This window comes from Furipterus horrens, unplaced genomic scaffold (genome assembly GCF_987537825.1).
Source record: "Furipterus horrens unplaced genomic scaffold, mFurHor1.1.pri manual_scaffold_17, whole genome shotgun sequence".
Taxonomy (NCBI): Eukaryota; Metazoa; Chordata; class Mammalia; order Chiroptera; family Furipteridae; genus Furipterus; species Furipterus horrens.
This window is the reverse complement of record NW_028327187.1, coordinates 18,684,232-18,697,380: the sequence shown is the minus strand read 5'-3', so window position 1 is coordinate 18,697,380 and position 13,149 is coordinate 18,684,232. Positions and strand designations below refer to the sequence as shown.

The window sequence follows — 13,149 nt, the reverse complement described above, 5'->3', positions numbered from 1 at the left end:
GAATGTTTAAATTAAAAAATAGTGAAAATACCAAGTGCTTTCAATGGATGAAAAACTGAGTCCCTTATTCACTACTGAGGAATGTAAAGCAGCACAGCCATTTCAGAAAATAGTTTGGTAGTTTATTTAGAAACTATACACTCAACTTCCACATGATCCAGAGATTGCATTCCTGAGCATTTATTGCAAAGAAATTTAAACGTTACATCCACAGCCTGGCTGGGTGGCTCAGTTAGTTGGAGCATTGTCCTGTACACCAAAAGGTTGCCAGTTTTTTCTATTGCAAGTAATGTGTTCTGAACATTCATGTACAGGTTTCTATGTGGATGTAACTCTTTTTTTAATTCTCACCTGAGGATATTTCTTATTTGTTTGTTTGTTTGTTTACCTTTTATCCCTCACCCGAAGATATGTCTTATTTTTTACTTATTATTTATTTAAATTTTATTAATTTATTTTATTTAAAAATTTTTTAATCTTCACCCAAGGATATGTTTATTGATTTTAGAGAGAGAGGGGAGAAAGAGAAAGAGAAACATTGACATGAAAGAGAAACACGGATTGCTTGCCTCCTATACGTGCTCTGGCTGGAGATCAAACCCACAACCCAGGCATAGACACTGCCCAGAAATCGAATCCATGACCTTTTGATGTATGGGACAACACTCTAACCAACTGAGCTACCTGGCCAGGGCACCAAATTTCTTCTTAAAAAACAAGGTAAAATGGAGACATTTTCAAATAAACAAAAGCTGAGAAAACTCATAAGAAGACTTACACTATCAAAAATATTAAAGGACATTCTTCAGAGTGATAAAATAATTATAACTTGGATTTACACAAAGAAACGAAGAATATCATAATGGCAATACATGGCTAAATATAAACTTTTTCTCATTTAATTTTTTTTAAATTTTTATTTATTTATTTTTAGAGAGAGGGGAAAAGAGGGAGAAAGAGAGGGAGAGAAGCATCACTGTGTGGGTGCCTCTCACATGCCACCAACTGGTGACCTGGCCTACAACCCAGGCACATGCCCTGACTGGGAATTGAACTAGCGACCTTTTGGTTCACAGGCCAGCACTCAATCCACTGAGCCACGCCAGCCAGGACTCATTTTTAAATTTCTTTGAAAAATTATTGACTGCTAAAAGCAGAAGTGATAACAATATAGGGTTTATAACATGGAGAAATAAAATATATCACAATAACAGCACAAAGAACAGTAAGTAAATGTTGGTATAATGTTATGAGTTTTTTATATTATATGTGAAGTGGAGTAATATATTAACTATTATATAATAGTCATTTATTATATATATATAATAGCTAAGTATATGTGCATACATATACATTCACACATAAATATATGTATTCTGAGACAGGGTCCATTTGATTCACCATATGGGTACATGGCACAACAAGTTTATGAACTCCTCATTGTGAGAAAGAACACAAAAATCCACCAGGTGACTCAAGGTATGTAAGCATTGAGGGTGTTTCAAGGATGGTGACAAAATGCCTTTGTACTTTCTATATCTTTATCTTTATATGACAATAATATTCCCTGACAAGCATAAGATGGATTCCACTGATAAATTTTGCAGCTGCAGCAACTGTAGCCATTATACCTCCCCTTGTTTTAATGATATGTCACTTCCAGCTTCAGCTTCAAATCAGCCACAGGAGCAAAAGTCCATTGAATAAAAGTGAAGTTTAACGGTGGCTACTGCTTATTCTCTTCACTTAACCCAAGAAGCCATTGCAAATAGCCAAAAGATCCACTGTGGGAGATGGACATTGTTTCCCAGAAGTAAATACAGCTCAGCTTGTACTTTGGAACAATTGGTGAACCTTGCTGCTTGCACAATCTACTAACCAAGGTTATGCAGTGCCTGAACATGATCATGGCAGAACCACCAGGCCTTGTCACCATCTGCCTTTTAGGATATCTACTCAGTGCTGAATGTACAGGTTTGTTTCCTTTTAAAAGATATATTGAATATGCTTGTCTTTTAGATGTAGGAGTGTCTGGTGCTGTCTTCTTCACCAAATAATGATTATAGGATTTGACAGTAATATTTAAGATTCTAGTAGTCAGCATGTGTGTTGGCAAATACAGGTTCTCTGGTAGCTGTGTCTCCTTAATTTTTAAAACTAAATAGATTTACAATGATTATGGTACATTTTTAATGCACACTGTTGGACTTTGATTTGACCATGTAATTCCTCTTAGAAAACAGTCATCTCCTTGATTAAAAAAAAAGTTAAAAGTGGGAAAATGCTTTAAGAAGGAAATAGCAGAATATGGAGAAAAAGATTAATTGTCATTTTGGTTATTTTTACTCACCATCTTGAAATCAAAATGTGAAACATTAAAGCCACAAAGAATGCTTTTATCTGCACAAAAAAAATTGATTTTAAGATATATAATGTGTTTTAAAATTTTATAACTATATAAGGCATGCCAGAGAGGAGGGGAATGGGGATAATGGTGGAAAGAAAGGGAAGGGACTAGACAAAGAAGATGTATGAATGACCCACTCACATGGACAACAGTGTGGGGACTGACGTGGGAGCTGGGTGTGGGATGGGTGGAGGAGGACAAAGGGGAAAAAATTGGGATAACTATAATAAATAACAATAAAATGATTTAATAAAAATTTATAAAATTGTATACCTTCAATTTAAAGTTTTAGTTAAAACAGACAAAACTTCATTAGTAAGTTGTTATTTATCACTAACATTTTTCATGGATTAGGAAGAAATTATTTTATCTCTGATTCTAAAGATCTCAGAGTTAATACATGAGAATACTCAATACTTGAGCTCTTAGGACAGCAAAGCCAGTCGAATAATTGACGTAAAGGGTAGAAATTGGTTAATGCAATGTATGCCACTTGTTTTTTTCACAGCTTCAGTGACTTTATGCACTGTCCCCAAAGGAAAGCACACAGGAAAGAAATTACCTCATTTAGACAAACAGCATGTTCTCACAGGAAGCATTTATCACACTTATTTGTCAGGCTACTATAATCAAATCTAGTAGCTGACAGTGTCAGGATCGGGGTGCCAACCCTAAGAGTCCCCAGAAAGCAGACTGGCCCTGTGGTTCCCACTCCAGACATGATGTCAGACTTAAATGCAGAAATAATGATACAAGAATGCAAAGGTTAAATCAAACTAGCACAGTGGGTAGAGTCCAGTAATCAAGAAATGAAGCTGGAAAACTTGAAAAGCAGCACTGAAGCTAAGTCTTTACACATATCTCCTCAGTGTGGCATAAGCAGGACAAAGGACCCAAGTCCTTCCTCCAGGATAAGTTGTGAGATGATGGAGGTTTTATGAGGGCTGCTGACACTGTGAAGAGCTCAGATGTTGGAAAAAAGGACCAATAGGAAGAAAAAAGAGATCTGGGATTTCAGAGCTTGGGAAACAATGACTAAAAGAGATAACCCTGAAAAAAGTCAGATATATGATCCTCAAACAATACTGAGGAGAAAGGCGGTGTGATTCTGGAGTCACTGAAATCAAACATAGCAGGCCCTGAGGAGAGAGGCGGGGAATTTCCCTAAGAACAGACAGTACTGATGCAGTTAAAGTGTCATTGACTTCTAAAAGCAGTTTTGATGAATGATTTATTGAGTTGTTGCATTTTCATGGCTGCTGTCCTTAGATTTTATTACATCCATTTGGAATTTGAAATCAAAACTGTTCTGTGAAACCAATTCAGGCTTGTAAAGTGCATGGACCAAAACTGTCTTTCGTTCAGAATGAATGAATGAAGCAAATGAATGAGAGAGAACTTCAGTCCATACATGTTAGAAAACTTTACAAAACCGAGCAACTATTATGGTACCAGGTACTGTGGCAAGGTACTAGGGACATGGGGATAAATCAGACTCTTCTCTTTGGCCTAAGGTGTCATGAGGTCGGTCAGGAGAGAGATTTCAATATAATGTGCTAAAATGTGTACCAGGTGCTAAAGGAGCATAGAAAAAGAAATACATTAACTGAGGAAACGCCTGACAAAGACAATATTTTGAGCTGGGCCTTAAAAATGAGTAGGCCCTCTCTTGAATGTCTGATGTAGGGCATTCTAGTATCTGCAAAGAATGTGAAGGCTTTCAATAACTCAGTATATTTTGAATGTTGAATATGACAAGTGACACAGGATAGTGAGGCAGGGTCAGGTCATCAGATAATGAAAGCCCTAAACTAAGGAGTTTGGACAATAGAAAGTAATGTGGAGTCATTAGAAGTACAAAGAAATACCAATAATGGTTGATTTCAGATGCTCAGGCTGGCAACATTCCAATCAACTGTTTGAGGAAGGTGGAGGGCAAGACCAGAGGAGACCAGTCTTGAGGCTATTGTAATCCTACAGGGAAGGCAGGAAGGCCTGAACCTGGACACTAGCTGTATAGACAGAGGACGGAAAGGAATTCAAGTAACATTAAGCAAGTAGAAACTATATGACTTAACCATCTGGGTATGGGAGGGGAACAGGTTTAGAGAAAGTGTACAGAATATGTCTTGGGCATTTTATGTGATTACTGGACACAGCCTAGGGCCTAAGAGCATGAACTGTGCATCTGACTGCCAGAGTTGAAATCGTGGCTCTGACACATTTGTATGTTGCCTGGGACAAATTACTTAACCTCTCTGAATCTGTTTTTCTCAGTTACAAAAAAGACATGACAATACCTATGTCAGGGGACTGTTGTGAGTATAGAATAAAATAATGTTTGCAAAGCACTGAGCACAGTGTATGGCACATCAGAAGCATTACATAAACATCAGCGCTGTCATATTGCAATGTACAGTTAGGGATCTGGAATTCAGAAGATGTATCTGAACAGAGATGAATATTTGAAACTCACTGTCAAATAACAGTAGTTACAACCATATGCGTGATGATCCAGGAAGTGAGCATGGATATTGTGGCACTTAGTATAGTGCCTACCAATAGTGAATGTTCAGAAAATTGTGTTGAAATAGCCAGGGCTGTACTAGGGTGAGGCAAGCAAGGCAAGTAGGGCATCAGTGTATTTGCACACACTGAAAGAGAGTGCCTCTTTCAATTTTGTGCTCTAATGTCTTGTTTACCTCACCCCAGTCCTGGCCTTGGCAAGGATGAAGGCAGTGAAAAGGGAAAAGGCTGAAGCTGGAGGCTGGGAGAACTCTGAACATTTAAAGGGAAGGCAGAGAGGGCAAATTAACTGATTCAAGTGGTCGATGAATAACAAGAGTTAGATTAAAGAGAATCAGAGTAGAGTGACTTCATGAAAAGAGTGTCCTGAAAAGGGAGAGATCAACAATTAGAAATGTTTCAGAGCATTCAGGAAATACATAAACTCAAAATTATCCTTTAGGAGGCCATGGCTTATCCTGACAACAGTCATTTCATTATACGGAAGACAGTAAAGAAGGGAAAGAGCTATAGAAAAGAGCATTAAAGAGCTAAAGGGAATTGAGAAAATGTTGAGACAGTGTAAGTTTCACAGGTTAACTTACTTAAGACCATCTACATGAATAGAAACTAACCTGCACAGCAAATTCAGAGTTCCCTCAATTTGAGATCCAGTTCTATTTTCCAGGAAGGAAGGAAGGTAGGAAGGAAGAAAGGAAGAAAGGAAGGAAGGAAAGAAGGAACTAAGGAAGGAAAGAAGGAACGAAGGAAGGAAAGAAGGAACGAAGGAAGGAAAGAAGGAAGGGAGTAGGGAATAAGAGAGATAACAAACATATGGGGGGGGGGACCTGGAATTCTCATCTGGAGGGTGGATCCCTTGTAGTACAGACTTTCCCTGCCAGGTGAGTGTTCTAGGAATTCATCTATACCAGCTGGTGTTGTTGTGAGAGGCTGCATTCGGCTTCAGTAGATTTTTTTTTTGAAGACTTTTTCAATGCATGTTTCCACTTTATGATGGGTGATTTATGAGCACACCTGCCCACACCATGCGAGTGTTCAGCAGTTTTTGACCAAAAAATGGCATGACCCCTGTGCTTCTTCCTCCCTATTCACCCAATCTCTCCCTGAGTTACTTTTTTGGTTCATTTCCCCAGATGAAAAAGACTTCAAAGGGAAATGCTTTGCCAATGTCAAAGAGGTGAAACAAACAAACAAAAAAATGGTAGAAGCACTAAAAGGCATCAAAATCAACAAGTACGAAAACTGCTTTGAGCAGTAGAAAAAAAAACTGTCTTAATAGGTATATTGCATCAAATGGAGAGTACTGTCAAGGTGACTGAAGTTGAAATGTGTTAAGAATAAATACACAATTTTTATAAGTAAATTCCAGGTTATTTGCGTCCCCCCTCATATACCAGCTTACACATGTTATTTCACTGATTCTGCCAACAACACTGGGAGGTACATATTCTAATTATCCTACTGGTACACCCATTATACATTGAACTAAGTTAATCTTCAAAGATTATGTGACTTGCCTAAGATCTCACAGCCAAGAGGGGATAGATTCAAATCCAGAGGTGTCTAATCTGACTCCATAACACTGTTTCTCCTCTAGAGGAGACAAACATAGCTGATATAGTAGATGTGCCCAGGATCAAGCAAAAATTTACCCAGCAGGGAGGAGGGCCTGACAGAGGATGGGAGGCATCAATATGTGATGGCATCCACCTGTAGCTAGGGAATCATCTCCCCCAGTGCTCAGTTGCTTCAGAAGGGAAAGAAGGCACAGATGGCTGCCCTGATCTAGGGCTTGGGATTGCAGGATATTGCAACACTGAAGAAGGGGTGAAGGGAATTGAGAAAGTTGGCAGGTGAAACCCATGGGTTATTTGCTGAACAAGAGAAAAGCAAGATTGTCAAGGGACTGGAAGTGTCCCTAAACTGAAGAGCGGCAATGAAAATAGGGGGATGTAGTTTAGTTTGTTTCTTTTTTTATACTTTTTTAGAGTTAATGAAAAAGCAGTCCCAAAATGCCCTGGAAAGTTCATCTTAAAAACACCTGGTCCTATGAGATGGTGTCAGATAGTCTCTTGAAGAAAGAAACAACTCCAGGCAACTTCTTGAGTTCCTGTTATTAATTATAGATACAGATATAAATAATAGATTTGAATCTATTTATATATCTATAGAGACAGAGAAACAGAAAGAGAGAGATTTGAGATTTGAGAGTGGGGAGACAGGGAGAGATGGTAAAACTGGTTAGAGATCTCAATCCTCTAGAGCTCAGAAGTGTCCCCACAGGCTAGGCAGTCCTAGCTAAGATAAACCAAAAAATGAATCTCAGAGAGAGATTTACATCACTGGAATTCCTACAACATGTGCCAACTGAAGGTGTTGTGAATCTGAAGATAAAAACAATGAATGCAATTTTTTTTTCTTTTAAATCTAGTGAGAGACCCTGGGGTTGCATTTGCAGCTGGACCACAATTAGGCTTCTGTTCTTCCAAGAGAAATGTGTTACAGAGTAATTTGGACAACTGCAACCTGAAAACACCCCACCCAGGGGAATCACCTTGCAAGGCTCGGCAATTGCTATTTTCAAATGAAGTTAACCGCTTATTTAAGAACTTTCTTTCTCATGAAAAGTAAATTCAAATACAATTGAAAATTTGACCTTTTATTACTGGAGCTCTCTTGACTAAAAGTAAAATTGAATTTTAATTCCTAAATCTCCATGTGTATACATTATCATGTGAACATCATAGATTTTGGCTCCATGCCCCAAAGATAAATTGGCTTTAGGGTTACTTGGATTAAAAACAAAACCTTCCCTACGAGATGTATTTAATTATCATGGTATTTTCTTTTTCCTAAAGCTAAATAACAGTTCTTCTAAATTTCAGTTTTTCTTGATCATGAAAATGCCACCAAAATTCTGAATCGGCCGAAGAGATATAATTCAGGTAAATTGGAAGAGTTTGTTCCAGGGAACCTTGAGAGAGAATGTATGGAAGAAAAGTGTAGCTTTGAAGAAGCACGAGAAGTTTTTGAAAACACCGAGAAAGCTGTGAGTATTTCCACATAACATCCTTCAGATAAAAAACAAAGAATAGTAAACCCTAAAAAAGAGAGAAACTTCTCTTCGTAATTTTAAAATATCTATACATATATGTGTGTTATAAATGCTATAAAAGAGAAGGAATCAAACCCAAAACATTTTCAATGCCACCATTAACCTCTCCTCTTTTTTTTTTATAGACTGAATTTTGGAAGGAATATGTTGGTAAGCAATTCATTTTATCCTCTAACTTGCATATGAAACGTTTGAGAATTATATGTTTATTTCTCTGTGTCGTCGTCGGCAGCCGTCCGTCTCGAGAGACGATGGTGTAGCTTCTTAAGAGTCTATCTGCACCGCCGAGAATGGCTGTGCAGTCCGACTCGGGAGTGACATGGTATCTGTCTCCTCCCGTGTTGAATCGACATCTTGTGATGACGCTGAAGCTACAGAGCCTGGGCAGGGTGATATGGAGGGTCTGCTGTTGCCCATGCAGCAGACCCCCCCTCTCTTCGCAGCTGAAGGGTCCAAGGGAAAGACGGAGTCAATACAGCTTGGCTTCAGGTGCGCCGCAGGAGTTGCCGGTGTTGACTACAACGTCAAACCGCCTTAGGGACTCCGGCTCCGGATTTTCTGTCGGGGTTTACTCCCTTAGCCTTTCCCTGAAGAGGTATGCCGCAAGGCAGCGGAGGTTTTTTGGAGTCAGAGTTTTCCTTCTCTGATGTACCCTGACTGGAAGATCGAACCAGCGACACTTAGCTCGCAGGCCGACGCTCAATCCACTGAGCTAAACCAGCCAGGGCTTTCTCTGTGTAAATACATAATATATTAAACACTGTCAAAAGCACTCAGATAAATAAATTCCACTCTTTTACCCAATATTGAAAGGTAATATATTACAGGTTTATGCCAGCATGAGAGACATCAGTTCACAGGTAAGCTTACTCCTCCCTAGGGCTTCAAAACGAACATCGTTCCACCCCAGGAAGCTGGAAGGAAGAAACAGAGATGATTGCATCTGGTGCCTGAATTAGAGTTTGCAATCCCCAGTAGAGAATCAGAGAATGTTGATTGACTTAAATGTTTATTGCCTAGAAGTCCTTCTCCTTATGATGGCTTATACAGCCCTCCACAATTACCCTGCCCTTCTCTTCCCGCTGCTCCTCCAATCTCATCTCCTACTGCTTCCCACCCCACACACTAGACCACAGCCAGCCTGGCCTCCCTGGTGCTTCTTGCAGTCTAGGAATGTTCCTTTAACATGGAGTGCTCTTCTGCTAGGCTTTCCTAGGCTTACTACCTCACCTCCTTTGGGTCTCTGCCCAAATTTCACCATCTCTATAAAGCCTACCTTGATCATTTATTAATATTTCAACCTGCCCCCTTATAACCCCTTCCCTCTAGACAACATATCCTGCTCTATTATTTTTCATACATAGCACTTTCCACAATCTGATATATCATGTAATGTTCTTACTTATACTATCTATTATTCATTTTTCCCACCTCACTAGACAACCACCTTCACATTGGTAGGGATATTCAATTATTTTGTTTATTGTTGTATTCCTAGTACCTTGAACAATATCTGGTAAAGAAGGACTGAGTAAATGTTTATGAAATGAATTTACCAAAATGAGGAAATGTCAAAATGTTAATGACAACTAAGTTTTAAAATTAATTTAAAATCCAGCAGCAGGACTTTGTGGCAGTGTAAATTTCACAGGTCTACTTATCTGGGCAGCAAATTTACTGAGTTCCTTCTATTTGAGATCAAGTTCTATTTTCCAGTTTCTATTCTGGAGACATTGTTGGGCTTGTTCATACTCTCGTAACTCATAATTCCTCCACTTTTGTTTTTAAATCGTGGTGGAAGAAGAGGTCCCCTTCATTACATTTGCTTTATCTGCCTTTCCTTGTTCTTGGTAATGAACACTACCAGACAAATTCTCTACTGACGTATTCCCCCTACAGTTAGTCCAAACAAGTCTTCTCATTCTCTATTTCAACTATGTTTAAAATTCCACATCTTGTGATATATTTTTAAAGCACATCAATTCCTAAATTTACCTCCAAAATATTCCTGGCTGTATTTAAACTCCTATAATAGCTTCAATGCCAACCCCCTGACCTGACCTCCCATCCCCTAGCAGGTGTAGGTCAGTACCTTTTAAGACCATATTTTGAAGTTGGATTCCTGCCTTCTAGATCACTGGCAGTAGTTACTGTATCTCAGGTAAAGATACCTTGGAAACATTAAGGACATAATTCTGTCACTACTGCTTTGTCTATTGAAAAACAAAACACAAACAAGAACAAAAAAGAAAAATAATAACACCATGTCTCTTTTCACTTGCAACTAAGATTCCTAATTCCCCAAAATATCCTATGCTATTTCTCACTGTACGGGCTGCCACATACAGCAGGAACACAGGCCCCTCACTCCCGCCCCATTTTGTACCATCAGCTCGCCACATAAAGAGCCTGGGTAAAGAAGGAATACCATTCAATCACATTAACCAGCATCTGTCAAGTACTTCACAGTTTACAGAGTGCCTGTCACATTTAATCTTCACACCAAACCTAAGAGCAAAGTACTATTAACCTCATTTCACAGAGGAGGAAACTGAGGCTTAGGGAGATTAAAAGACCTGCCAAAAGTCACCCAGCTGGGGAGTCATGGAGCCCAGAAAAGAATCCAAGTTCTCTAATGTCCAATCTTTTGTCTTCGCTAGTATCTCTGCCAGCCTTCAAATTTAAATGCAGTTATTTATTAAACACCAACCTAGTGACTTTAAACAGGAACCTCTCACTTGGCAAGGTCTTGTCCCTTGTTGTCTTTGACCCCTATTGCCTGTGGCTTTGCCTCAGCCCAAAGTACACACAGACAAGCACCCAAAGGACTAAATGCAGGATAAAATGACACTCATTTTAAAGATATGTCTCAGCAAATGAGTTGCTGTGTAGCTGGCTGGAAGCCCAGACCCTTTCAGTGAAACATCCTAAATAATTCAGATCCGTTAGTCTATAATATAAAGTGCAAATGTTGCTCATTTTTTAGACCAGTTCTGAACATCAATAATAATAAGCCAGAGATAACATATTTTGTTTTCATAGAATTAGAACAAATTGAAGTATTTGTGCAAAAGCACATTGGGTCAAGGAGCAGAGAGGACAAGGTCTAATTCTTACAGCAAGCAGACTTCCCAGATAGGGACTATTTCTGAGAAAGGGATATTAGTCCTTAGTCAATGGGACCTGGATACATGCTATTGACAGAGAACGTGACAGACATGCTACTGCTCTCCCTAGAGCAGGATCTCCATGTTGATGACAGGAAACTTTGCTCTAAAGTGTGACTGATAATCCAAAATTATTTGCTCCCTTTCTCTCATTCTTTCATTCTTATGTCATCTTCAGCTCCCACTGTTTTGTTTCTCATATACTGTCTTGCTTATATAGCTCCCATTCCTTCTTCAGGGCTATTTATCTTAGCTCAAAGTGCATACCAGTCTACCTTATGGTCTTACTTATCCCTTTCTCCTGAAGCTGCCTTGGAAGTATGGATGGAGGCAGAGTGCTAAGAAACCAGACTTAAATGTTTCCTTCTCATCTTGACCCTTCCTTCCCCTCTTGTCTATTTGTTCCTCCTGTTTTCTTACCACCAGTGGCTTCAAAGGCTTTCAAGAACTCTATAAAGGTAGAAACTTTAGCAAAGGCACAAAGGAAACATAGCCAATCTGTACATAAAAGGGGACATTTTCAGAATTTTTTCTTTTTTATTTCATTGTATTGAAAGTTGTTTCTCACTTTACTTAGTCCATTTGGGACCTAATTCATAGACAGAATATCTTTAAGCAGTAACATATGCTTCTGGTATTTTTCTATTGTTTTGAACCATTACTGCATATTATACTTAAAATTTCAATGACAACACAGGGAAAAAGATGCATTTGCTCCATGCCTAGGCCATCAGTTTCTTGAGCAGAAGTACCATATGTTACCTGACTCAGCTTGCACTGCAAGATCTGTGATAGAGCAGGCCTTGTATGGCATATAGATAATAATTGATGAAGTGATGTGCTTTGATTTGGAATGAACTCTGCCACCATTCTCTAAGAAAGCATTGAAAATTCTTCTCACCCTATGCTGCTCCAGTACATTTTTTTACTCAAACATTCTTCTCCCTGTTGCTTTTCCCATTGCATGAACTATGTACATGTCTTCCTCAAGGCAAGTTCCTAAGACAGTGTCACCCTAAACACCTTTGTCTGGCATGCTTTCAGAAATGCAGAAAGGCAGGGACATCCCATAAGCACCTGCCTTCCGGGTCAACAGTTCTGCTCTGACCCTAAAATTAGGCACCCCTTCCTATGAGACTGTGCAGGGAGGATCAGGCATTCTAAATGATTTATCTGATAATTTAATGTCTTAATTTATCTCAAAGATGGAAACCAGTGTGAATCTAACCCATGTTTAAATGGTGGCATATGCAAGGATGACATAAGTTCCTATGAATGTTGGTGTCAAGTTGGATTTGAAGGAAAGAACTGTGAATTAGGTAAGTAACTAGTTTTGGGTTACTGATCATTCAAAGTTCCCCTACGAAGCCAGATGAAACTGGAAAATGCAATACTTATGTATAATAATTTCCCCCTAAAACCATATACATTCTTATTGTGGTAAAAACACACGATATCTACACTGTTAACAAATTTTGAAGTGTACAACACAGTATTGTTAACTACAGGCACTATGTTGTACAGAAGAGCTCTAGAACTTATTCATCTTACATAACTGAAAATATATTCATTGAAAAGCAGGTCCCAATTTTCCCTTCCTCATTATTTGCTTCTATGTGTTTGACTATTATAGCCACTACATAGAAGTAAAATCATGCAGTATTTGTTTTTCTGTAACTGGCTTACTTCACTTAGCATAATGTCCTCCAGGTTCATCCATGTTGTTGCAGATGACAGAATTTCCTTCTTTTTAAAGCCTGAATAATATGCCATTGTATGAAACATACTTTCAAAGCTTATAAACATTCATTTTATCTGTAGTCATAGTTTCCAGGATGAGTTCAAGAATCTATATTAAGAGCAATAATAATATTTAGTAGATAATTTGTAACAATGTTCCACTCACTTGCTATGGGCATATGTGGTAAGTACCA

At 38.7% G+C, this 13,149-nt stretch overlaps 1 protein-coding gene across 1 annotated transcript in view; it reads left to right on the top strand.

The window, feature by feature from the left end:
• The first annotated feature begins 1,860 nt into the window (after window positions 1–1,860).
• F9 (coagulation factor IX) overlaps window positions 1,861–13,149 on the top strand; it is a 31,055-nt gene continuing 19,766 nt past the window's right edge. The window contains exons 1-4 of the mRNA XM_090263983.1: window positions 1,861–1,974; window positions 7,819–7,982; window positions 8,174–8,198; window positions 12,421–12,534. Coding sequence (XP_090120109.1) covers window positions 1,887–1,974; window positions 7,819–7,982; window positions 8,174–8,198; window positions 12,421–12,534 — 391 coding nt within the window. The 5' untranslated portion in view covers window positions 1,861–1,886. The remainder of the gene's footprint in view (window positions 1,975–7,818; window positions 7,983–8,173; window positions 8,199–12,420; window positions 12,535–13,149) is intronic.